Below are 25,496 nucleotides of genomic sequence, written 5' to 3'. Positions count from 1 at the left end.
ATTATGACCCATTCCCCAGACAAAGCATTGACTACATGCTGTGGGAGGAAACCCCCCCTCCCCAAAAAGAATCCATCCTCTGCACAGCAACATATGAAACCCTGAGCCCTAGGCACATTGGCCTGGAAAATGTAAGGAACACCGGAGTAGTACCTTTTATATACTGTCTTTTTTTGGTCCTATAGAACCCTTAAAATTATTTTCATGTAAAATTTCATATCACATTAAACATATAGGCCAAATTAGCTCTTTTGCACCCATAAGTAAAACATAAGAGTAAAATATACCATAAGTATAACAGAATAAACATTACTTCATGTTCATTTGGGGGAAAAAAGCCCCCCAAAAAAGAAAGAAAAAAACAAAAAAGAAAGAAAATCTTAACCAAGTTCCTTCAAGTGAGAGTGAATTTATCTCTCTTCTAGTAAAAAAAAAAAAAAAGAAAGAAAGTTCTTGTCATGAAATAATGACGCTTATAAAAGTGATTATTAAAAACCAGAAAGGAAAAACCTCCAATAACAGAGATGAGCAAAGACACATGGGCTTTTGCTCTTCTGCTTAGAGAACCCCAACCAACCCAAGCTCCCACAGCAGCATGAACAGCAGAATTTAGGTCAAGGGGCCAATTATCCATTGTTAGCATCAAAGGCACAGACAAGTCGCTACTTCTTTCTGCTCATTCCTGTTTCCTCTGTGAGTCCTGAGTCCTGCAACCACTGAAGCAGGCTTAGAGCGTGCCAAGGTAACATGATTTTGAAAGACATTTACAAAGCACTGCTTCTGAAAGCAACCACCCCCCTGAACCTGTAAGTCAGCACTGTCCTCCTCACCATCTGCACACTCCCCTATACCATTCCTGGTCTTCTTGCTACCAAGTGAAATAACTGGCCTAGGAATTTGAGTTCATTGTTAAGCAGCTGGTGTCTCAATAGCACAAGTGATAACTGGTAGATGCAAAGTGGCTAAGCCAGGGGCTTACCTGGAGGGGACTGGTACTGAGGCCGGCCTGAGGTCTTTCCGGGCCCCGAGCTCTTTTCCAAAGGTTCCCCAGGCACCAACTGAGGTTGTCCTGCTCTGAGGGAGGGCGAGCTGGTTCCTTTGGTCTCCGTGACCTTTGCAGAGAATGGTGGCTCCAAAGTGTCAGCACAGGAGGACCCAGAGAAAGTACTGCTCTTTGGGCCAAGAGCGTCATTAGGAGCCACTTCCCACTCAGCAGGCTCTGGAGGGAGCTGGGGGACTCTGTGATGCTGCTGAGGGCCAGGGAGCCTTGGAGACAGAGGCGAGGGAACAGGTGACATCCGCCAGCGTGTGCCCCACTGGGAGGATGAATTATTCAGGAGCATGCTGAGCGGTGCCAGTGCTGGGGGGGATGGCCTCTGCTCACTGCCTCTGGGCTGCGACCAGTCAGGGCCTCTGCTGCAGGGAAGGTCCAGAAATAAGGTTTTGTGACCCCTGAGAGGCAGCTCAGCCTTCCTGTTGCTTCTGGCTTCTGGGAGGGTGTGGGCGGCTGGTGTGCTCGGGGGGAAGCCCAGCCTTTTCCCCTCGGCGGCTTCATCTAACTTCTCACTGTCTATCACCTTCAGCAGGACCTTGTTCACAGGTCCCTCGGCACTGGCTGGAGTACCTGGAGTACGTTCCAGGGCCGACAGCTGCGCTGCCCGGTCCCCTTGCTGCTCCCTGCCTTGCCACCTGGAACCATGAGCCCCACCCTCGACTCCTGGGAGGGTGAGCCAGTCTGCTCTGGGCACAAACTCCACTTGGGCCGCCGGGCCAACAGCAATGCTTTCCTCACCCTCAGGATGCATTTTAACTACTCTCTGCACCTGAGTGGACAGATCCTGGACTTTGGCCACAACTTTGGAAATAGACTTCTTCCTGCATGAATGCCCAGTGGACTTCTCCCTACGGTCCTTCTCTGCCTTCAGGTGCTTCTCAGTGTCTTCCTGACGGTCAAGCAAACCTGCTTCCTGGTGCTCCAGCCTGTGAGGATCCCTGCCCGGCACCGCAGCACCATCATCTCCCGGCTCTGCGGAGCTGCAGGCAGGGGGCCGTCCTCCTCTTCCAAGCCTGAGGTCCTCCGAAGCCTTCCTGAAGCTCCCAAAGCCATGGCTGGCACCCGGCGTCCCGGGGATCTCTGGGAAGCAGCTCTCTCTCCACCGTAGGGAAGAAGTAAATGCCCCACTCGGGAGCAAAGTGCCTTTCTCCTCTACAAGCCAAAGGCTAGGCCTTGTTCGAGAAAGAGGAAGGGATTTGCTGGAATCCGTCTGGTCCTTCCCCATCTGAAGAACCAACGGCTGGCCCCCACGCCCTTTTCTTCTGGTCCTCTTGTGTGGAAGCACCTCAGAGCCCCCTCTCCTTCCCCCGAACCTCCGCGGTTTTCTGTTCCCATGGGCACTCCTCTTATTGAGACAGCCCACGGGGGGCTCCCCTGGCCAGTCACCACCACTCTGGAAACAGTCATCTCCAGGGGCCAGGCTCACGGACAGCTCCAGCAGCTTCCCCTCCTGGTTCCCCATCGTGATCCCCAGGATGTGGTCTGAGCTCAGCAGATTGGCCAGAAGTCTCTCCCTCTCTGCTGTGAGTTTGTACAGCTCGGTTAAAATGTCTTTTGTGGGAGTTTGCTTGAAAAATATGTCGCCTGGATGTTCATTTGGCTGCAGGCTGAGGCCGATGACGTCTGACCCCTCCCTGACTTGGTAGCAGTTATGAAACCCTTTATTGGATCTGTCTAGAGTTACAGCGCCCTTGAATGAAAATCCTCTGACTTCCCCCCTCGGAAGATAAAAGCTGATGTAGCAGACTTCAGTAATGGGCTTGTGCAATTGGAGGGTGCAGTGAGTACCTTCCATTATGCCTACCTAATTATTCATGCCTTGGAGATGCTGGTCTGTGGTCAGGCTTTCGGGGCTCCGGTGGTGGGGCATGTGATGGTGGCTAGGCAGGAAAAGCAGCTGACAGTCATCTCCAGCAACAAGACTGCCTGGTAGAAAAACAGGGGAAGAAAGCAGCTTGTCTAACGGAGTGCATAAACCACATACCAGCACAAATGAAAGTGTAGCCATGACTTATCCTCCCTCTCTGGCTGATCTCAACCAGCTCAACTCACACCAACCAGAGGCTGACTCCAACCTCTTCCCCATTCCCATCCTACCCTTTACCAGAGCTTTTCTATAGCTAAGAGATGGGAGACTGCTCCATTTTAGCCCCAAGACAAAAGCCCCTTTCTCCCTCACAAGGGAACTCACTCTATACCCTAAGAGCAGGTCTGCCAACTTCTCTAGGCTTCAGTTTATGTTTTCTATGAAATACATCCTCCCCCCCAAAAAAAATCCTGAGGAAAGGGGACCTTGAGATCCTTAGAAGCCACTGTCATTTTAGTAACTCGTGTTTGGAATATTACTTTGCAAAAATGAGTGAAGCTTTTGTACTCTCCAAAAAGCACCCTCTAAGATTTGAGATTAATTATCTTTTTAACTTAAAGCAGTGTGGGAAAAGGTATTAGGCCACAGATTTGGAGTCTTTTCTGAATACAACTCATATTTCAAAAGTACTAAAAGTGAAAATTTTAAGTTTGAAATTTAAATAAATAATTTAGGACCCTTAATCAAGTTTTTTTTTCTCCCCTACTTCTTGCCTATTTAAAGCCAAACGGAATGGCAGAGAAAAAGCAAGTATCTATAAGCCACTGCTGGCCCTGTGTGGATTTTCCAAATCTTTACCAATGAAGCAGCTGAAATGTCACATAAGCAGTGAATGTGGCTGTGTTTCTCTCCTAAGATTTGAGGAATCTCAGGAATGTCTTTGTGGCTAACATCCCCATCTCCCCTCCTTGACCAAGCATGGAGCTTAGAATTCTATATTACCACAATTTTTCTTAAATGAAAGCATTTCCATGCCTAAAAGAAAATTCCCTTGGGAAGGGTAACACAATACCATTTACTAACCGTTGATATCTTTAGTGAATTATTTTCCTCAGGTATTTTATAACTTTCTACAAAATAAAAAGCTACATAAAAGTACATCTTGAGTGGCAGGAGAGAGAAAGGAGGACGAGTTTTGTAACAGAAACTCCTTGAGGAAGACAGATAAAAGTTGATAAAAACAAAGGTTAAAAAAAATACATACATCTGCTGGTCAACCCACAAGTGCTAGGAGGACTCAGAGTACTCAGAGAAAATGAAAATGGAACATCATTTTAAAGCACTAAAAGAAAAGATATGTTAGCCCAGAATTTTATATCCAGTGAAAATATTCTTCAAAAGTGATGGTGAAATAGTCATTCTCAGATGAAGAAAGAGAATCAGTTGCCAGTAGACTTGCGTTAAAAGATTTGTTAAAGGAAGGTTTTTAGAAAGAATGAAAAAAGAAACCAATAACATCAAGAATGAAGAAAAAGCAACCAAAATGGTAATGGTAATGTCTGTGTAAACACACTATTATTCCTCTCTTGAGTTCTTTAAAAGATATCTGACAGTTGAAAACAAAACAAAGAAAACCAAGATGGTTTGGCGGTGTTGCAATGTATGTACATAAAATATACAGGACAGCTGCAACATTAAGGGGGTGTGAAAAGAGACCTATATGGTGGTATAGTACAACAGCAATTTAATTCTGGCTTCACTGTAAAGAGTAAGGCATGCATATTTAATCCCTACAGCAACCACTAAAAGATACAATGAAAAATACAATGGATATATTAAAGTGGAAGAATTTTTTTAAATTCAAATAACTCAAAAGAAAACAAGAAAGAGGAAATGTAAGAGAGGAACCAAAAATAGAGGTAACAAACACAAGTAAATGATAAAATGATAAATCTAAAGCTAAACACACCAATAATTACATTAAATGTAAGTGGTCCACACACATCATTAAAAGACAAAGATTGTCAGATGTGTATAATATACAGTTAAAGTCACTGGCTTGGATGAGGTTACTTAAGAAGAGTTCACAGACTAGAAAAAGCAAAGGTTGTAGAACAGAGTACTGGGAACAGAGATTTAAGGGATAAATGGAGGGAAAAGAAACTTTAAATGAGGCTGAGCAAGAATGTGCAGTAAGCTAATTTTCCATATTTTGTAGCTAAAGAAATTAAGATTCTGTAATATAACTTCTTTCTATGCTTTTATTATAGGTCTGTAAATCCTAGGTCTAACATCTTTCAATTAGTGTTGCCTCATCTATCATCTCTTCTTAAATACCTGTTGCATTTTCTCTCTGTTGCTATGTGTTTTTTTTGCAGAAGACTAGTATAAAAAGAGTGAAAGTTGTAACCCTGGTATTGTACCATGTTGAAGATCTTTCAACTAGGGATCAAGTGATAGAGTGTAGAAGATAAAAGGAATGACCTTGGGGTTGTAGATCTCAACGTTGGCCATGTAGTTTGTGGCAGGGTACAGAGCAAAAATAAGTCCCTACCAATTATAAAAGAAAAGTATCCCATTCTTGGAATTCTAAAATGTTTTTTAAAAGTTGCAAAGTTTTACCTTGATTTCAAAACACTTCTACCACATTGTGGCAGGCCAACTCTAGGTGCAAAAGGGCTTCTTCATGCCATGTGTTCATAATTTCTGAGTATTTTCTAATGCTCATGTAAGCAAGTAAGGAAGATATTCCTAATGTCTCTGTCTCTAGGCCTTATCATTTAACGAAAAGTTCAAGCAAAAGACATCTGCAATGAAAGGTAGGGACTGAGAAATGAATTCCTTTAATTATAAAGTGGAGTTGCTTGAAAAGAACAAGTTTCTCCTCTGAATGTATAAGAGCACGGGTATTGATACCTTAGTGGCACAAAGATAACTAACTTGCCTGAATTTAGCAACCACAGTGTATCTTAGAGGAAATTTATGGAGGAATAAAAAAGATTACTTGCATATTTTCTGGTCCTATGATGAGTTTTAGAATTAGCTTTGCTATAATTTTGAACATCCAAAGCCCAAATAATTTAAGATAGATTAAAGAACATAAACAAATATTTTTTCACTCTTATTTCCCCATTCTCTCCTATAGTTTGAAATTATTTTTATCAAAATTGTTATGTACACCCTCCACTATCATGAGTAAATATTTATAGAGCTGCCTCTGGAACATAGAAGAACCATCCACACTTTTTCTCAATTTCTCTCTCTCTCTCAACCAAAGAAAAGACTCTCAGGATTTAACCATCAGCCTAGCATCTCTGCCAGTGTCTGTTTCTAGATAAAGTCCTCTCATGTATTTTCCTCTTCCCTTTGTGAAATGAGAAATTTAATCTCTAAGTTTCTAATTCACTAACCTAAAATATTAGCTGGTGACACTTGCTAGCTAGCCAAGGAGCTACAAAACCCCTCCTCTTTGAAGGAGAAAATTGTATGCCCTGAGTAAAGGAATGTCAACCTCAGCACTCCAGTGGGCACCATGTCAAAGGCAGGCTTCTGAGCAAGCCAAACCCTTTCTTCAACAAGCCATTAGCAAGTCAGAGTGCAGTGCTGAATCATCATGCATACTTTCCATCTGAAAAACCAGAGGGGAAAAAAACTACAAGTCTTGGAAGAAGGAAAGCAAAATAACAAGGAAAGCAATACTAAGTGGGGTTAAATACACCAGCATTTTAATTCCATGCTGAGTTCACAGGACTATTTCAAGCAGCATTGCCTCATTCTGCTTTGACTAAAATACGGCAGCTCTGCAGGCTCCACACACTAAATTATACATCTTACTTTGGCCTGCAAAGTAACCTTTTCTGGTTACGCTCAGTGTAAAAGCACTTTGTTTCTTGGGGAATCTTCGTGTCTTCCATTTCCTCTGGCAGACTCCAGGTTAACAGTCTCTCCAAGACAACACTGCTGTGGTGATTTCTTCCGTTTTTCCAATAAGCAAGTATATGATTTCACTCTGCCCAAAATGGAAATATCTGTTGTACCTCATCATAATGGAAAATTATTGCCTTTTTAGTAGATATTATTCAATGCTTGTGGCATATTTCACCAATGCCCAAAATTAGATCTAAGAACTAGCTGCAGTCATACTGTCTGCTTACTGTCAGTTTCTTAATTGATTCTGGCCCTAAAAGGCCAATGCAAAGCTTTATTTGGTTAGTGATTGGCAAAGCAATGCCCTATGACTCCATCTGAGCCTAATACTAATAAGATAGATTATCTATAAGTTCCACTATTAAACTGGAAGTTGCCTTTTGTCCATTCAGATTCAGGCTCTCCCTTTCTATACACTATTCTAAACACCAGGAGACTGACTGAACAAGCTCCCTGGCACTCTGGCTTTACTGGGTTTAGGTGTTCAGAAATACTATCAGATGATGGGAGAGGAGAATAGAAGAAGGTTCATATTTATTCCCTGGCTCCCTCCCTCCTAGGCTATGATTCTGTAGTAGGTATGTCCTCTAATGAAGACCACAGTTTCTCTCGGGTAGCCTTCTTCCAGGTATAGCTACTTTCTCTGCATATGAGTTGTAACTTCCTCCCATTGCTTACCTAGGCCTATGTAGCTTTGAATTCTGCCTCTTGTGTGTAATTTTGAAGAAGTTAGTACCACCTTAGCTCTTTCCCACCCATCCTAGGATGGAATGCAGTGCAACTGTTCTTCAAATAGAAGATATAAAGACAAAGGTAGGTCTGCAATAGCTTTCTAGCTCTTTTCCCCCAGAGGTATTTTTTCTCAGAGAATCTACACACTGTGAGAGTAGGAGAATAGAAGCAATAGCTAAATTTTTGCAATACAAAGCAGAAAGCAACTCATTCTACAAGACATCAAAAAATAGATTAGAGGAGGTTAAAGAAAGGAGAGATACATCATCCTCGTAGGATCAGAAAATCCTTCAAAAAGAAGAAAGCATTTGAAATAGCTCCACACTAAAGGATAAGATTTTGACAGGTGTGATTTTAAAAAGGGAATTCCAGAAGGAGAGGCATTATACAAACCAGGAAATTTGTTAACATGTACAAAGGGAAGCAATACTCTCTTTGCTTGTTTTTTTAGATACATGTTAGGAGAGATAAGTCAAGAAAGGGTGATAGTACATTGTAAAAATATTTGAATCCAAGTTGGTGGGAAATTAATGCTAACTTCATAAACAAATGGGAAGCCATGGATGGGTTTTATCAGAGATGTTTGTTCAGTACTAAATTTAAGGAAGATGAACTTAGCAATAATGTCAGAACAGAATGGAGTGGAAAGAGATCAGACAGAGAGTCAAGAATGAGGAGCTCTGGTAAACATCAAATCCTATAAAGAGGGTGAAAAAGAAACAAATTAGAAGACGAAATTACAGGCAGAGTTTTAGATAGTGATTTTAGAAGACTAAGGATACCAAATTACATTCCAAAGAATAAGAAAGAGGCTGATGGTTAAATAAATAAGTTTCTAGCCATAGTCATAGATGGTTAACAAAAGTTAAGAAAAAGGCCTCCTTTTTGTGTTTGTTTATTGACCCTTAAACCACCCCACTCAGATACCTGGTTAAGCTATAATGTATGAGTGCTGAAGATTCTCCCAAATATCTGAAAGAATCCTTTCCTCACCTCTCTGTACCTCTTCAAAGGCTCAGATATAAAGGTAAACAAATACCAGCTTTCCATGTGATCTTCATGAGAATATAGCATACCGGGATCTTCACCACATCTCTGGCTTATGTTACTATCTGGCTTAAATCATCATCTGTGGGACACATATGAGTATACTGAGGAAATAAACTAGGTAAGTTTATAGCCATACAGGCCTACCTTGAGAAGCAATACAAATCTCAAATAAAGAAACTAACCTTACACCTAAAGAGCTAGAAAAATAAGAACAAATAAAACCCCAAACTAGGAGAAGGAAGGAAACAATAAAGATTAGAGCAGAAATAAATGATACAGGAACTAAAAAAAAACAAAACAAAAACAAAAACACAATAAAACATCAATGAAGCCAGGAGCTAGTTATTTGAAAAGGTGGACACTGATAAATCTCCAGCCAGACTCATAAAGAGAGAGAGAGGGAGAAAGAGAAAAGGACAAAATCAAACAAAAACACAAATGAAAGAGGAGAAATAATAACCAACACTACAGAAATACAAATAATTTTAAGAGAATATTATGAAAAATTGCCAGCATTCCATATGCTGGCAAATTGGACAACCTAGAAGAAATGGATAAATTCCTAGAAACATATAACCTACCAAAACTGAAGCAGGAAGAGAGAGAAAATTTGAACAAGTGAATTACAGCAAGGAAATTGAATCAGTAATCAAATAACTTCCAACAAACAAGAGTCCAGGACCAGATGGCTTCACAGGCAAATTATACCAAACATTTTTTTAAAGATTTTATTTACTTATTCATGAGAGACACAGAGAAAGAGAGGCAGAGACACAGGCAGAGGGAGAAGCAGGCTCCATGCAGGGAGCCCGATGTGGGACTCAAACCCGAGTCTCCAGGATCATGTCCTGGGCTGAAGGTGGTGCTAAACCGCTGAGCCACCCAGGCTGCCCTATACCAAACATTTAAAGGCGAGTTAATATCTATTCTTCTCAAACTGCTCCAAAAAATGGAGGAGAAAGGAAAACTTTCAAATTCATTCTATAGAGCCAGTATTACCCTAGTACCAAAACCAGATAAAGACACCACTGAAAAAGAACTGAAGGCCAATATCCCTAATGAACATAGATGGGAAAATCCTCAACAAAATACACAGGTAAACCAACTCCAACAATACATCAAAAAAAAAAAAATCATCCACAATGATCAAGTGGGATTTATTCCTAGGGTACAAGGATGGTCCAATATTCACAGATCAATGTGATATACCAACCACATCAGTAAGAAAAGGGTGAGAACCATATGATCTTTTCAATAGACATAGAAAAAGCATTTGACAAAACACAATGCAATCATGATAAAAACTCTCAATAAAGGAGGTGTAGGGAACATACCTCAACATAATAAAGGTCACTTATGAAAAACCCACAGCTAACATCTTCAATGAGGAAAAAAAGAGAGCTTTCCTTCTAAGGTCAAGAACAAGACAAGGATGTCCACTCTCACCACTTTTCTTCAACATAGTACTGGAAGTCCCAGCCACAACAATCAGACAACAAAAGGAAATAAGAGACATCCAAATTTCCAAATTGGTAAGGAAGAAGTAAAACTTTCACTCTCTGCAGATGATGACACTATATATAGAAAAGCCCAGAAGATTCCACCAAAAAGCTGCTAGAACTGATAAATGAATCCAGCGAAATCACAGGATACAAAATCAATGTACAGAAGTCTGTTCTACACACCAATAATGAAGCAGCAGAAAGAGAAATTAAGTCCCATTTACAATTACACCAAGAATAATAAGATACCTGGGAATAAACCTAACCAAAGAGGTGAAAGCCATGTAGTCTGACAACTATAAAGCACGGATGAAAGCAATGGAAGAGCACACAAAGAAATGGAACGACATTCCATGCTCATGGATTGGAAGAACAAATATTGTTAAAATGTTTATAGTACCCAAATCAATCTACACATTTAATGTAATTCCTATCAAAATAGCAATAGCATTTTTCACAGAACTAGAACAAACAATCCTAAAATTTGTATGGAATCACAAAAGACCCCGAATATTTAAAGTGATCTTGAGAAAGAAAACAAACTGGAGGCATTTCAATCTCAGACTTCAAGTTATGATACAAAGCTGTAGTAACCAAAACAGCATTGTGCTGGCACAAAAATAGACACATAGATCAATGGAACAGAACAGAGAGCCCAGAAATAAACCCATCATTCTATGGCCAATTAATCTTCGACAAAGGAGGCAAAAATATGCAATGGAAAAAGGACAATCTCAATCAATCAATCAATCAATCAATTAATCAATGTTTGCCACAGAGCACAGGCTTCAAGGAGGAAGGGAGGTACACAGGGACTTAGAAAAAAAGCTACTCTGTCATCTCTCTCTTATCCGCTACAGCTCTTCTATTGAAAGAAAACCCATTTTAACTGTCTCGTATTATGTGTTTTCATTTTATAAGATGGCCCAGATATTTTCATGCATCATAATAATATAACAGGTGTACAAACCTTTCATGAGGGAAGTTGTGTGGCTTAAAGTTCTATTTGAGCCCTACAATCACTCTGTGAGGCCATCGTGACAGATGTGTCATTGTCAGTGTGCACACAGTGAGGCTACAGGAGACCGGAAAGTTTCAGGTAACTTGCCCCTGATCTTAAAATAGTGAGCAATATAAATGGGACTCAAACCCAGATTTCTGGACTCTCAGTTTGGTGTTCTTTTTACTACCCCATTATATCTGACAGTTGTTTTTTTCAAATGAATAAGAAGACTAAAGAAAAAATGCCATAACAACATGTACAGTTGGATAGAACTTTAAATGCAATGTGGTACTATATAGAGTGAAGCAAAGTCAGACCTTAGTAAAAGTCTCTTAAATATGATTTTTAGAAGATTTCTCTACCTGATTAAATATTTGGGCTTAAATATTCAGGATTCCAGGTTAAATAAACATGGGACTATAATTTACAGGCAATGGTTCTGTAAGGTATGTCTGCTTCCTCTTTGCTTGGCTGTTCATGTTGAGGGAGACCATGGTGTTAGGTATTCACAAACCCACTTTTACACCATGGAGATGGTAAGAAGGTCTTATTTGTCTTAATTGAGTCTTGAGTCTTAGTTCATAAAATCTGCCATAAATGTCAGTAATTTTGAGATTTTTTCCCACAATACCAGTAACCCTAAATACAGTGATATTTCAACACAATCTCCCAAGAAAGGGATAGACTAGCTCAGCACTGAGTTCCAATCCCGTGTTCATGTCTGTTTCAGCACAGGTAGCTAGAATCACTACTGTTGTCTGGCAAGCTCCTTTTCCTTAGCTGACCAATGAAGAGGCAGGAAGTTAACAATCTGGGGACAGGCAGTCAAAATCCAAAAAAATTTAAAGACAGTGGTGTGCTAATAAAATAGATGGATTCATACTTGCTTGAGAAGGAGGAAGAAGGAGAATGGGAACAGGAGGAGGAGGTGGACATTGGCCGATATGTAATTAGTTCTTAATCAGTTACTAGACCCTAGGCTAAGTGCTTTCTGTGCCCGAATCATTGATTCTCATTGTCCTATGAGATACATACTAGTAATTTTTCCCATCTTACCCATGAGAACCATATCAGCTTAGAGAGGTTGAGTAGCTTGCCCAAAGTCACAAAGCTATTAAGTCACAGAACTGAAATTTGAATCCAAGTCTCTCTTAAAAGTCTTGCATATAGAAGCTATAAAACACTGCATTCCCTAAAACTTTAGGGAGAGATCATGAATCCTTTATGGAAGACTCTCAAGAGACCTCTAAGACCTCTACGTAAAGATTGTTATTATTTTTTAAGATTTTATTTATTAATTTGGGAGAAGAGAGACAGAGAACACAAGCAGGGGGAGCAGCAGGCAGAAGGAGAGGGAGAAGCAGATTCTCTATAGAGCAGAGAGCACTACGCAGGGCTCGATTCCAGGACTCTGGGATCACGACCTGAGCCAAAGGCAGAGATGACCAGCCAGCTGAGCCACTCAGGTGCCCCTACATAAGGATTATTTACCTTTTCTTCAGTAAGAGATGGTTAACATGTTGTGGCCATTAAGCAAGCAGCATCATAATCTGGGTGCCCCTCAACCAGAATATAAAATATCATCTGACAGGAAAGAAAAAGAAGATATAATGCTTGCAAATTCCTGCTAGGAATTCCCCTTTGTCCTAAAAGAACACTAGTGCTCATGCCTTAATATTTCTGCTAGGGCCCAAAGAAAGAGTTGTCCCACAAATGCCCCAGAGGAGAAAGGTTAAAATCGATCGGACATTAGCATTAAATTTGCCTCAAGTTAAGTAAGAATTATGATTGAATGTCTTAAGTTCTCGCTTCAGGAGATGGAATAAAAAGTGTCACCACCCCTGCCTTTGAGGCGGTCCCCCTTGTGATCAGGACCTAGGCTGTGGGTGTGGACCCTTGGGACTCTGTTTGCTAAACCTTTAAACCAATTCCACTTTTGACAGAAGGCTAGAAGCTGTAAAGAGAATATCTAAACATCTATCTAGTCTCCATCTTTTGACATCTTAATTTAAAAGAAAGTCTCAGCCATAGAGGATGATTATTGTATCCCTAATTTTAGCAGGTTTTAAGACATAGACCCTTTATACCATAGTGGCTACAGTCAGACTCAAAGCAAAGGAAATAGTACCATCTTCAGCTTGATATACATCTTCCTTTAATAAACTGAGCTGCCTTGAGAATTCCCCATATAACTGCCACTTACAATTTCACTACTTTATGCAATAATATCGTGTCGACAATTCCTACAGCTTGATATGTCAACTGAAGATGTCTAACAATTCTTGCATACCATTTACCATTTACATACAGCATTTCCAGATGATTCCACAAGTTCATTCTCAATGACCTATTAACTGATCTCAACTAAAAGGCAAAGTCATAAAAAGGCTATTATTGTATCAGAAACAAAAAAAAAAATTGCAGCTCTCCATATGGCAAGCTTGGAAAGCATAAAGGTGAAGGTAAGTATATGCATTTATGAAACTGATGGAAAAGCCAGAGTTTTTAGTTACAGATGGTTGCCCTGGATCACTTGTTCTGGCAGCCTCATGTGGTTTCTAGAACTCTCTTATGTTTCTAGGATTCAAAACACATTTTAAAAATGCTTTTGAAAAACATAAAACAATTTAATAAAAACATTTCAGAATTTGAGATTGCTAAAAGTGCTAGGTAGACAGAAGAAAAAATAGGCACAGTAAAAAATTGAAAATGAATTTTGAGGCAGATGGCTGTTGTTCTGATTCCTAAAGTAAAGAATAGGTAGGTCTCTTCATCTTAAAAGCACAAAGGGAACCCCTCTGGGAACAAAAGGACTCTAAGCACAATTCTGGTATCAGGGAAATTTTACATTGCCTGTGGCAAATTTAAAGAGAGTTTGAAATAAAAGCAAATAAATACTAAGTTCAGTAAATGGATCTGTGATGATAGAATGCAGAATAATAAGGAAACTATGGTCTGGGTTTCCATAATTTTTTTTTTATATAGGCTTTTATGAAAAGTTGGAATTGGCACAAATTTCTGTCTCACAAATAGCAAACTAAATCTGTGACTCAGATGAGGCCACTAGGGAACACACTATCAAGTACACTTGTCATCAGATTAAGTAACATTGTTCCCTAAGGTGAACTTGTAGTACATGATATATCAAATTTCCAGTTGGGAGGAAACTGAGTGATTAAGAGATCAGCACACACGACACAATTCTCCTCCCCCTTCCCCTTCCCCTCCCCCTCTTCCTCTTTCTTCTTCTTTTAAGAGAGAGAGGTGGAAGGAGGGGCAGAGGGAGAGCAAGAGAGAATCTTAAGCAGGCTCTATACCCAGCACACAGCCCAATGCAGGGTTCGACCTCACAACCCTTATGTCATGACCTGAGCTGAAATCAAGAGTTGGACTCTTAACTGACTAAGCTGCCCATGTGATCCCCCAAGAAAATCCTTCTTAAAGGGCCTGACATCATCAGAAGAAATATGGTTTGGTTGTGTTGGGAGCATAGTTGAGCCAAAAAAATCCACAGCATACAAATCATTCTTGTAAAAAGAATGTTTTGAAATATTAAATATTTCAGTAAATAACAACATTTTATAATAAAAATAATTTCAAGGCATGTAAATTTAGTTTAACCATTGGCTCTTGGAATTTAATTATTCAAGAAGGAAAAATGATCCATGGGGTTTTCTTAAATCTTGATGTTGGGAGACAGGATACAACATTTCCCCATTCCTTCTCTTCAGTCTCAATTGCTTTGCCAGACCTAAAATATTAGTAATCTAGCCATAACCACAGCTAGTTATTCTTCAATCCTAAAATGTATCAGAAAAAGATATATATAATGAATACTTTCACAAATGGAATTAGAAATGTGATTGTTTATACAACAAGAATTAATTCTTGTTGTATAAACAATCACATTAGATTAGAATCACAATAATTCTAATTGTTAAGAAATAATTCAGGAGGTATGAGGATGAGCTTATCCTGATAATAGAGCAACATCATATAACACACAGAAAAATGATAAAGCAGCTGAAGTAACGTTAATCTTAAGTGTTAATATCACTAGTGGTGATCATGATACATAAAGTGAATTCACTGTGATACACAGTGAATCAGGGGCACCTGGGTGGTGCAGTTGATTAAGTGTCTGCTTTCAGCTCAGGTCATGAACCCAGGGTCTTGGGATAGAGCCCACATTGGGCTCCCTGCATGGCAGGGAGTCTGCTTATTCTTCTCCCTCTGCCCCTCTCCCAACTCATACTTTTTTTTTCCTCTCTAATAAATAAAATCTTTCAAAAAAACCACAATAATCCAAATGAGATATCTATATTCTACATCTAAGATACCCACAGATTTTATAGAATTAATGAAAATCTGACACCATTACAAAGAGGTACAAAGAGGTGGAACATGTGGATTTATAACTAAATGATCAACCCTCATACTAACTCAAAGCTCCATGATAAACTTGATGCAAAGGCCATTGGTATACTGAGTAATCTGGAAGAAGGATGGCCAGATGAGGCAAGGTGCAGTATATGATGCAAGAGTGTACTGTGGCTCTGCATGCAGTGATGAACCACAGCCAGTTGTACAACGTAGTACAACTTGTCATCGATAGCTGAGACAAAAAAGGGAACACAGAGAGGAGACTGATACTGGTTATGTGAGTTTACACTGAGTTAGAAATTCTACAGCTGTTAACTCATGTAACTCTACTAGTTATCTCCTGTCTCATATGAGTATCTTCATTTTTTCATAATGATGTAATCAGTGAAGTTCACAAGAAGGACGCGGCAGAAACATGCACATGAGAAAATGCTCTGCATCACTTGCTATCAGGGAAATACAAATCAAAACCACAATGAGATCCCACCTCACACCAGTGAGAATGTGGAAAATTAACAAGGCAGGAAACAACAAATGTTGGAGAGGATGTGGAGAAAGGGGAACCCTCCTGCACTGTTGGTGGGAATGTGAACTGGTGCAGCCCCTCTGGACAACTGTGTGGAGGTTCCTCAAAGAGTTAAAAATAGACCTGCCCTATGTATGACCCAGCAATTGCACTGTTGGGGATTTACCCCAAAGATTCAGATGCAATTGAAACGCCGGGACACCTGCACCCCGATGTTTCTAGCAGCAATGTCCACAATAGCCAAACTATGGAAGGAGCCTCGGCGTCCATCGAAAGATGAATGGATAAAGAAGATGTGGTCTATGTATCCAATGGAATATTCCTCAGCCATTAGAAACGAGAAATACCCACCATTTGCTTCAGCGTGGATGGAACAGGAGGGTATTATGCTGAGTGCAGTAAGTCAATCGGAGAAGGACAAACAGTGTATGTTCTCATTCATTTGGGGAATATAAATAATAGTGAAAGGGAATATAAGGGAAGGGAGAAGAAATGTGTGGGAAATATCAGGAAGGGAGACAGAACATAAAGACTCCTAACTCTGGGAAACGAACTAGGGGTGGTGGAAGGGGAGGAGGGCGGGGGGTGGGGGTGAGCGGGTGATGAGCACTGAGGGGGACACTTGACGGGATGAGCACTGGGTGTTATTCTGTATGTTGGTAAATTGAACACCAATAAAAAATTAATTTATTAAAAAAAAAAAGGACGTGGCAGAGCTGGGCTTCAACACAAGGTCAGTCTATCTCCAAAGTCAATATCCTTACAGTACAGCACATTCAAATAGGATGGCCTTGAAGACTGTCTGTCTATACTCTACCTTATAAGAGAGGATTTTTAAAATGGAGAGCTAAGAAGAAAGAAAATTATTTCAATAAGGCTGGAGAAAATATAAAGGATGGATAATTAAAGAATGTGACTTTGGGAAGGAAAAGAATAGGAAGGAGGTGGTGGGTGAGTCATATCAGTGAAATAATTCAGGAGGTATGAGGATGAGCTTAGCAGAGATATTTCTGATAATAGAGCAACATCATAGAACACACAGAAAAATGATAAAGCAGTTGAAGTAACGTTAATCTTAAGCTGTCATACAGCAGAGTGATCCACCTGATTCCAGCCAGGAAAGCCAGTCCACCTCTTTATGAAACTGATGGGCAAAGAGCTTCTTATAGGGGTAGATATACAGGGAGTCATTTGGAGGGTTGAAGAAATACTAAAAAGGAAGGATACATATTTAGCTAGGAAAATCTAGAGAGGAGCAGAAGCTGGGGTAGGGGACAGGAAGAGAGAGAGATGGACACAATGGAACAAAAGGGATAATATCTGACCCAGAGAGAGCAAAAAAGATAGATAGATTTCTTTGTGTTCATAAGACTTTACAAGATTATGAAACCGAGCAACTCTTGCTTCAGGGCCTGGATGAAAAAGCACGGCCAAGACTGGAAAAGAGGCCATTCTTCCCCAGGCACCATCTCCTTTAGTGCTCTAAAAAATCAAAAAGGCCTATGACAGAAGCCTGCTGTGCCCAGCAGGGTGTCATTTTAATGGAGGGCACCAGCAGCAGAAGCAGGAAAGGTGCAGTGAGGATGAGCTGGAGGATGGTATGACTGGTTGGATTGCTGAGCAGATGCCACACTCCAGGACATAACTGGAGTGGCAGCCTTCAGAAGTGGATGAAGTCCCATGTGAAAATGAAAGAAACTTAAGATTCACCACAGTAAGGTATTCTTGTCAATATGGCCTCACTGGAACAAATAAACAAGTGATTGCTGAATTCTTAAGTTTATGCAAGGTGAAGAAGCAAGTGACACAGAAAAGGACAAGAAAGAAACTCAGTGATAAATATGTCTCTCATCCCAAAGAAGGAAAAATCAAACTCCTCCAAACAGAATGGATTTCTTTGGAAGGCTGGCTATAGTTGGACATTTTCAAATGCATGTTGACAATTATTCAATAGATTTTTGAGAAAATAAAATCATTATCCATCCAGTTCCACAGACTTATCAGCCCTCCTTAAAACCTGCCCACTCTCAGATTCCAATCCATTACCAGGTTCCTTGACCTGGCTAGGGATTTGAATGGATTGGCCTTGGGGACCACTTCCATCTTGAAGTGGTATTATTATTATTATTATTTTTTGTATATGTTATGGTATATGTTCTTCTTGGAAAAGCAAAGATTCTTTGCTCTTTTAAGCTCTTCTGCATAATATCTCACATCATTAAACTTTCATTTAAAAACCCAGTAGATTCCAACAATTGATTTGGTTACTTAGATCATTTAATCCCACAACACCCAGAATTTGGTCTACTGATAGTTAAAAGATCAGTCAGGTGTAGCTAGGCCAACAGTAGCCACTAGATTCTTGGGAGCACAAGATCAAATGAGCACATATCATATAGTTTTTTACTTTCCCAACTTCCATGCTGTGTGAATGTTACCAGTGACAGGACTGAAAGTAGGATTGCCTTTCCCATATTTGGACTTATAGACTAGTTGGGCATCAGAAGTATTCCACATTACACACTTTGGGGTTTCCAAAAGCAAAGGGTCATGATTCAATTGCATCATGATTTGTTTCAAACGCTGGACGCTGACCCATGGGTCTAAACGGGGAGCCTGTGACACCGAGGAGAACATTCAGATGGAGAGAATTAGTTTTACCATGTTTGTTTTATTTAATAAAACTAGATTCCTTTCAGAGAACGGAACTATTCTTAAAGACCTATGGTCTCAATCATTGGTAATTCCTGCAGAAGTTCTAGGGAGGGGAACTGACATTCTGGAAGAAAACACCCTCTGTCTCCTAATGTCTTACCATCTATTTTTTCCTGCCATTACTTCTCTTTTATAAGAAATTCAGGAAGGCAGGAGGCCCCTATTTTTCCATATCCCTTCTGCTTCCCTTTGTTTTTAAACAAAGAACTGAGTCCTCAAGAGCCAAGCTTGGACTACTTCACACAGTGCTGGCTATATATTTGCTGGTCAGGGGACCCAAAAACAAAAGCTAGTTATGGCCCCAGTGATGTACAGGTTTAGTACACATCAAAGCAGAGAAACCCTGAAAATACCTATCCCAGAGACACCTGGGTGACTCAGTGGTTGAGCATCTACCTTTGGCTCAGGGCATGATCCCAGAGTCCTGGGATCAAGTCCCACATCAGGCTTCCTGCATGGAGCCTGCTTCTCTCTCTGCTTATGTCTCTGACTCCCCCCCCCCCCCCCCCCGTGAGTTTCTCATGAATAAACAAATAAAATCTTTAAAAAAAAATTCCTACCCCATCTTTACCCCCACAAACACTTGGCAGTGCCCTCTCATGGATGTCAAAAGCATCAAGAAAGTCTCATCCATATACCATCCCCCTCAAATGAGAGGTTCAGTCTTGGTTGGAATATTTACTTTGTGTCAGAATTGGGCTGAGGCTACAATGCCATGAAACTGCACAGTGCCTTATGCTTTCTGAAGGAATCTCACACACATAATCTTATCTAAACAAATCTGAAGATTGTAGAAGATCAACCTGCAAGACACAGAAGATTTTGCTGAAGGAGGTTTGAGAGAAATACCTGGTTGGAGTACTATCAAAGCATATGGCACATTTTTCATTTAAAAACCATTCCTAGGTGGCTCAGTCAATTAAGCATCCAACTCGACTTCAGCTCAGGTTATGATCTCATGGTTGTGAGACTGAGCCCCTTGTCAGCCTCCACAGTGGGTGTGGAGCCTGCTTAAGATTCTTTCTCCCTCTCCCTCTGCCACTGCTGCTCACTCTCTCTCTCTTTGCCTCTCTACATAAAAAAATAAATCTTTTTAAAAAACCATTCCATTTATTTTTTTAAAAGATTATTTATTCATGATAGACAGAGAGAGAAAGAGAGAAAGGCAGAGACACAAGCAGAGGGAGACGCAGGCTCCATGCGGGAGCCTGATGTGGGACTCGATCCCGGGACTCCAGGATCGTGCCCTGGGCCAAAGGCAGGCGCTAAACCACTGAGCCACCCAGGGATCCCCCAAACCATTCCATTTAAAAACCCAACCATCTGTCAGACATTTTTGTCTGCATTACTCTAGGTGGATCATTTGTCTTTGGCATCTCCAATAGGCTTCTCTGGGCTTCCCTTCCTCTTGTAATGCATTCTCTTTCCTGTCCTTCAAAAAACTCACTTTCAAAATATGACTGGATATAAGCCATTTAGCTTCTGACTACATATGTTAGCCATCCCAGGAGTATTTTCACTTTCACAGTTACTCTGCTGAAGGAAATGATAAGCTATGGAGACAATTTAAGGTATTCAAGCTTCACTTAAATAGGAGAAGTATGGGTAGGGTCAGAGGTCTTCCTAGCACTGACAAAATTCTAATGCTTCTGTCTGTAGCTAACACATGACTTATGAGAACCAAGAGTGTTTCTAAGTAGTCCATGTCATTAAATATTTCAGGTAATTACTATTGTTTATGATTACTCACCACATATTGGGTACTCTCCTTAGGGCTTTACCTGTTTCAACATATTCATTTTCCTATGCACATACACACACACAAAAATCTATGAGGTAGGTACTACAAGTATCCCCATTCTACCATAAGGAAACTGAGGTACAGAGAGGCTAAGTAACTTGCCTGGGGTTTCACAACTACTAAGCAACCAAGCTGGGATTTGAACCCAGATAGTCTGTCTCCAGAACCCTGACTCTGAAAATCCCCTACAGGACTGTCCAAGAATACTGAGTCTCATTCAGAAGATGGGCCTACTTATTTACTAATTCCTCTTCCTTAGGTCAAAGAATATGGAGCACTCACCCCTTGGTGCCACTGGTCCGGGTCTGAGCAGTATTCCCGTGAGATGGTTTCCCCCCCAGGCAGCGCAGATGGAGGGAAACACAATGAATTCAGAGTGAGAAGGCTTGGACTCCAGTCCACCTCCACCAATCACTAATAGTAATCATTCTCAAGCCACTCACCCCCTCTGTACCTCAGTGTCCTCAACCGTGAGATAATTTTTGATTCTCCCTATTTACATGCAATTCCACAATCCCTCCTGCAGAGAAATGGAGCCCACTCTCCAAATTCCTTTTCTAGGTTGACACTCAATTCAGGGCACACACATGTGGGATCAGAAACCAAACTCCTGAAGCCAAAGGACATCATGGGGCAGAGAGGGGTGGAAGCAGGCAAAGAAAATGGCATAAGAAACTCAGAAGTAGGGAGACAAAACCAAACTTTCATCAGTCATACAAGAAGTAGAAGGAAAGCAAGTGAAGTGTTGAAAACAAGTAACACTGAATGTAAAACTAGTATGAGTGAAAAAGAAATGCATTAATAGGGTTTATTATTTCTACCTCTATTATAAAAGAAAATTCATTATTAGCTTACATGAGACCCAGGGGACAGTGATCTCTCTCCACCCTGGATTTATCTAAAGCCTTTTCTCCCTTTGATACAAATCCTTTATTTGAATCCAGCTTTGGTACTTGAATCACTTCCCCTTAGCACATGTTCAAGGCAAAAATCTTCAACTCAAGGCCCTTCGCAGACTCTTATCAGTCTAGACCAGCCTATGATGTCTCCATGTCCTTCTCTAGTCTCAAATCTATTTAGCCTTGTCTGTCAGAATATTTGACTCCATCCTAATTGGGGCCTATAATCTCAGTTGTCAGATGTGCCTGGGCTCCATGCCTTATAGTCTTGAGGGCCAGAGGGTCCCTCCCTCCTACCCCTTAGCAAAGCTTTAAGAACTACACTGCCTAGGTTCTAATCCCAGCTCCTCCACGTAGCACAGTAACCTGAGATGGCCGTGTATTCTCTATGTGCCTCAACTTCTCATGCCTCAGATATAGGCAATAATGATACCTGATAGACCTATACATAGTACATATATACACAGGGGCTCTATCGGTAATTAGTATTCCGTGTTTCAGATCCATGTTGTCCAGGAAAAGAATCTTAGGACACCTTGTCTCCTACCGCCAATTAACCTTGTGTGATATATTTTTCTGACTTGATAAAAAGCTCCCTAGGGGGAGGAACTATCATAATCATCATATTTGTATTCCCTATAGTGCATGTCTCCAAGATGGAAGATATTCAGCAAATTGTGCACTGAAGTACCATTATCTGAAGATAATAAACCCGACCTGTGTCTCTGCCTAAAAATTCAAAGGCATTATTACTTGTAGTCAGCATTAATGTTTAATGATCGTTTGAGTTTACTTTCTAGTAAACACACAATTAAAGTAGACAAAAGTCATTATCAGAAAAAAAAACCGGCTTTCTATCATTAAAATATGTATCAAGAAGAGAAAAATTTGAAAAATACAAAAAGTCAGATTAGGGAGTAAATGGCTAGACAAATACCAAAATTTCCATTACAGACCAGATGAAAGTGATAGTAGGGAACATGAAAGGTGAAGAAAAGAGATGTTTTTAAATAATTCAAGATACTAAACAAGGGGGAAAATGGACTTCTGAAACTTTGAACAATGCCCAAGAGGAAAATGAAAGATGTGATTCCAAGATTTCACCATCAACCAAATAAATACATGTTTTTGTTTTCCAAAGCTTTGAACACAGCAGAATTTTGATGACTTAGTCTCTGGCCAGCTACAGGTGTCTGATCAAATGATCAGCCTCATAAAAAGTCTTCCTTGGTGACTCCATCTGAAAGACTGCCCATGTTCAAAATGTCACTCTCTAGCCCTTCCCCGAACTTGTTACATGCCACTATATGTATATATCCCAGAGTCCCAGGATCGAGTCCCGCATCGGGCTCCTTGCATGGAATCTGCTTCTCCCCCTGCCTTTGTCTCTGCCTCTCTCTCTATGTCTCTCATGAATAAATAAATACAAACTTAAAATAAAAAACCAAGCTTCGTGAGACTGGAAGGCAGCTAAAAGCATGGAAGGGAGACCAAGGCTGGGACCAGGATGGTGGGGGTGAAGAGACTGCAAAGGACCCCAGGTCCAGGGTGGGACTTGGCAGTGAGCACAAGTACACGGCACGGCGATGACTGAGTCCACCTTCTTACCTACATCAACCTTCACTTGGGCAGGCTCCGGGCTCTGAGATGTCAAAAACATGATGCCACCAGGCGTGTGTAGAAAAAATAATCCAGGCTTACGGGAAGCAACTGCACATTAAGGTGTGTGCATGTGTGTGCGTGTGTGTTTCTGTGTTGTCTGTATATTTGGACACGCCGATTCTAAGAGGCTTTCAGTCAAAGAGAGTCATGATGCTGATCCTCTTGCTTCTGATGTGAGTTGAGGGACGAGAAGACCCTGTACCTAAGACAGCTGTAACATGTCACCTGAATGACTGCAGGGTACAGGATGACCAGCTGTGTCAGCTTGCCCACAACTGAGGGGTTGCCAGGAAGCAGCCTTCTAGCGCTGCCCCAAACCAGTACTGGTTAGCCACCCGACCACATCAGTGCCCTCGAACTGCTCTGTGTTCCCTCACCTGCTGTTCACACCACACCCAGGGTGATCTTTTCAAAACGAGAATCTGACCTGACCCCCTCCACAGCGAGTCACACAGTCCAAACCACCCCGTGGTTCTCACGCTCTTAAAACAGATTTTGGCCCCTAACCTGTCCTGAAAGGCCCTGTGGACCTGAGCCTCCACCTCGTCCTCCAGCCTCCTTTCATACTGTTGCCACAATTACATGTGTCCGCAGCTCACGTGCAGGCTGCTCCCACCACCAAAGAGGCTCCACACACACTGTCCCCTCTGCACAGAGGTGACTCCCACCCTTCTTCGCGTGGTTCACCATCATTTCTTCAGAGGAGTCGTTCCTGACTGCCCTCTTCTGAGCCTTCCCAGGGCAGAGGCCACTGTGGCCAGTGCCCACCCTGTCCTCCCAGCAGGAGAGCACACCCCAGGAGCTACTCACACAAACACCTGTGCCTTTCTACCCACTGGCTTTTGCGTGTTCCCAGGAGACCCCCCTCTAAACATAGGCTGGTCCTGGAGGGAGCCACATCACATAGGTTTTGGGGCCATGATACAGAATCCAAATTTTACTCTAAGTCCAAGGGGAAGCTCTTTGGAGGTTTCAGGCTGGGCAGAGACATGATCTTTCAAAGGTCACTCAGAGGGCACCTGGGGGACTCAGTCGTTGTGCATCTGCCTTTGGCTCAGGGCATGATCCCGGGGTCCTGGGATCGAGTCCCGCATCGGGCTCCCTGCATGGAGCCTGCTTCTCTCTCTGCCTGTGTCTCTGCCTCTCTGTGTGTGTCTCTCATGAATAAATAAATAAAATCCTTAAAACAAAAAACAAAAACTCCCTACAAAGGTCACTGAGGCTGCTGTATGGAAACTAGACAATGAGAGGGCAGGCATGGAAGCAGAGAGAGAGAGAGCAGGCCCAGATGGGAGGTGAGTGCAGTAGGAAGGAGTCATTATGGAAGTAGCTGTTCATAGCACAACAGCCAGAGCCTTCAAGCACCAGGTCAGCTTCAGAACAGCAGCTCACCTGAGAAGACCCTCTGAAGCCTCCTTCACTTGAGGTGGTTCTTAGGAGAGGGTGAAAAATCTGTGTGTGTGTGTGTGTGTGTGTGTGTGTGTGAGAGAGAGAGAGAGAGAGAGAGAGAGAGAGAGAGAAGTAGGGATAAACATAGGGAACATACTAGATCCACAGTTTATCTGTCATACTAACATGTCATGATGAGGAGGCAATTAGGGAGAAGTCTAAAGGAGAGAGGGGGAAAAAAAGTTGAAGAACACTGTTCTAGAGCATCAGACAGACTGCAGGCTCCCTCTCAGGACCATCAGGTGCTCTTCAGCTGGCCTGGGACGGCCCTGGCCTCCTGGACCAATAGTCCTAAAGCTGCCCTGTCACCTTACGTTTCCTTGGAGCCATACAGACACTGACTAATTCACCTTCTCAGTGGGAAGATGGTCTAGTAAGATATGATGGTCTATTTACAAGTCGGCCTTTGGAAACACAGGTACTCCTGTTTGAACACTCCGGAGACTTGCGAGCAAGGGAAGGAAGGTCTGGGAGTGAATTAGGGTAATGCAAATACGGTGTGTCTCAGAGAGATTGTCAGTCCTATGATTCATGTTTCTCTTTCTGCCAAGACTCCATCTACCCCTCACCTGGTGAATTCCTGGGCTTCTAGCAGAGTCCAAGCACAAGTGTCTCCTCCCCTAAAAATCCAGGACATGAGGATTCTTTCCTTTGAGCCTTCAAAGCACCTTGCAGAAATAAGTAATGTCTATTCTTTCTTGAACACTTGTGGCAGGCATCACACGGTCCATGTTACCCGAGTTACTTCACTTAATCCTCCCTCTGTTAGTCCCATTTTATAGATAGGAAATGAGCTCAGAGAAGGAGCTCGTTCAATGTCAGCAAAAAGACCCTAGAGTGGAGACGCCACCCCAACCAGCCCTTCAGCCTCTAGATTGTACATACACCACTGTATTATCGCTTGTGTCCTATAAGCTGTAGTTCATGTGCCTCTTTCCTCCGTTGCTTCCAACATAAATTTATGACACAGGCCAGGTGTCACGAGT

General features: G+C 41.6%; 1 protein-coding gene across 7 annotated transcripts in view; it reads right to left on the bottom strand.

The window, feature by feature from the left end:
* The window catches only part of FMN1 (formin 1), a 420,196-nt gene that overhangs the window by 382,745 nt on the left and 11,955 nt on the right, over positions 1–25,496 (bottom strand). For 6 of the 7 annotated variants that reach the window (XM_072738177.1, XM_072738176.1, XM_072738175.1 and 3 more), the window contains one exon: positions 980–2,980. In XM_072738177.1, coding sequence (XP_072594278.1) covers positions 980–2,849 — 1,870 coding nt within the window. In that variant the 5' untranslated portion in view covers positions 2,850–2,980. Of the gene's footprint in view, positions 1–979; positions 2,981–20,782; positions 20,806–25,496 lie in introns of all 7 variants that reach the window. The other variant, XM_072738178.1, reaches the window with a different exon arrangement.

Source organism: Vulpes vulpes, chromosome 15 (assembly GCF_048418805.1).
Source record: "Vulpes vulpes isolate BD-2025 chromosome 15, VulVul3, whole genome shotgun sequence".
Taxonomy (NCBI): Eukaryota; Metazoa; Chordata; class Mammalia; order Carnivora; family Canidae; genus Vulpes; species Vulpes vulpes.
The sequence above is the reverse complement of the archived record's forward strand: the minus strand, read 5'-3'. Positions and strand labels throughout refer to the sequence as shown.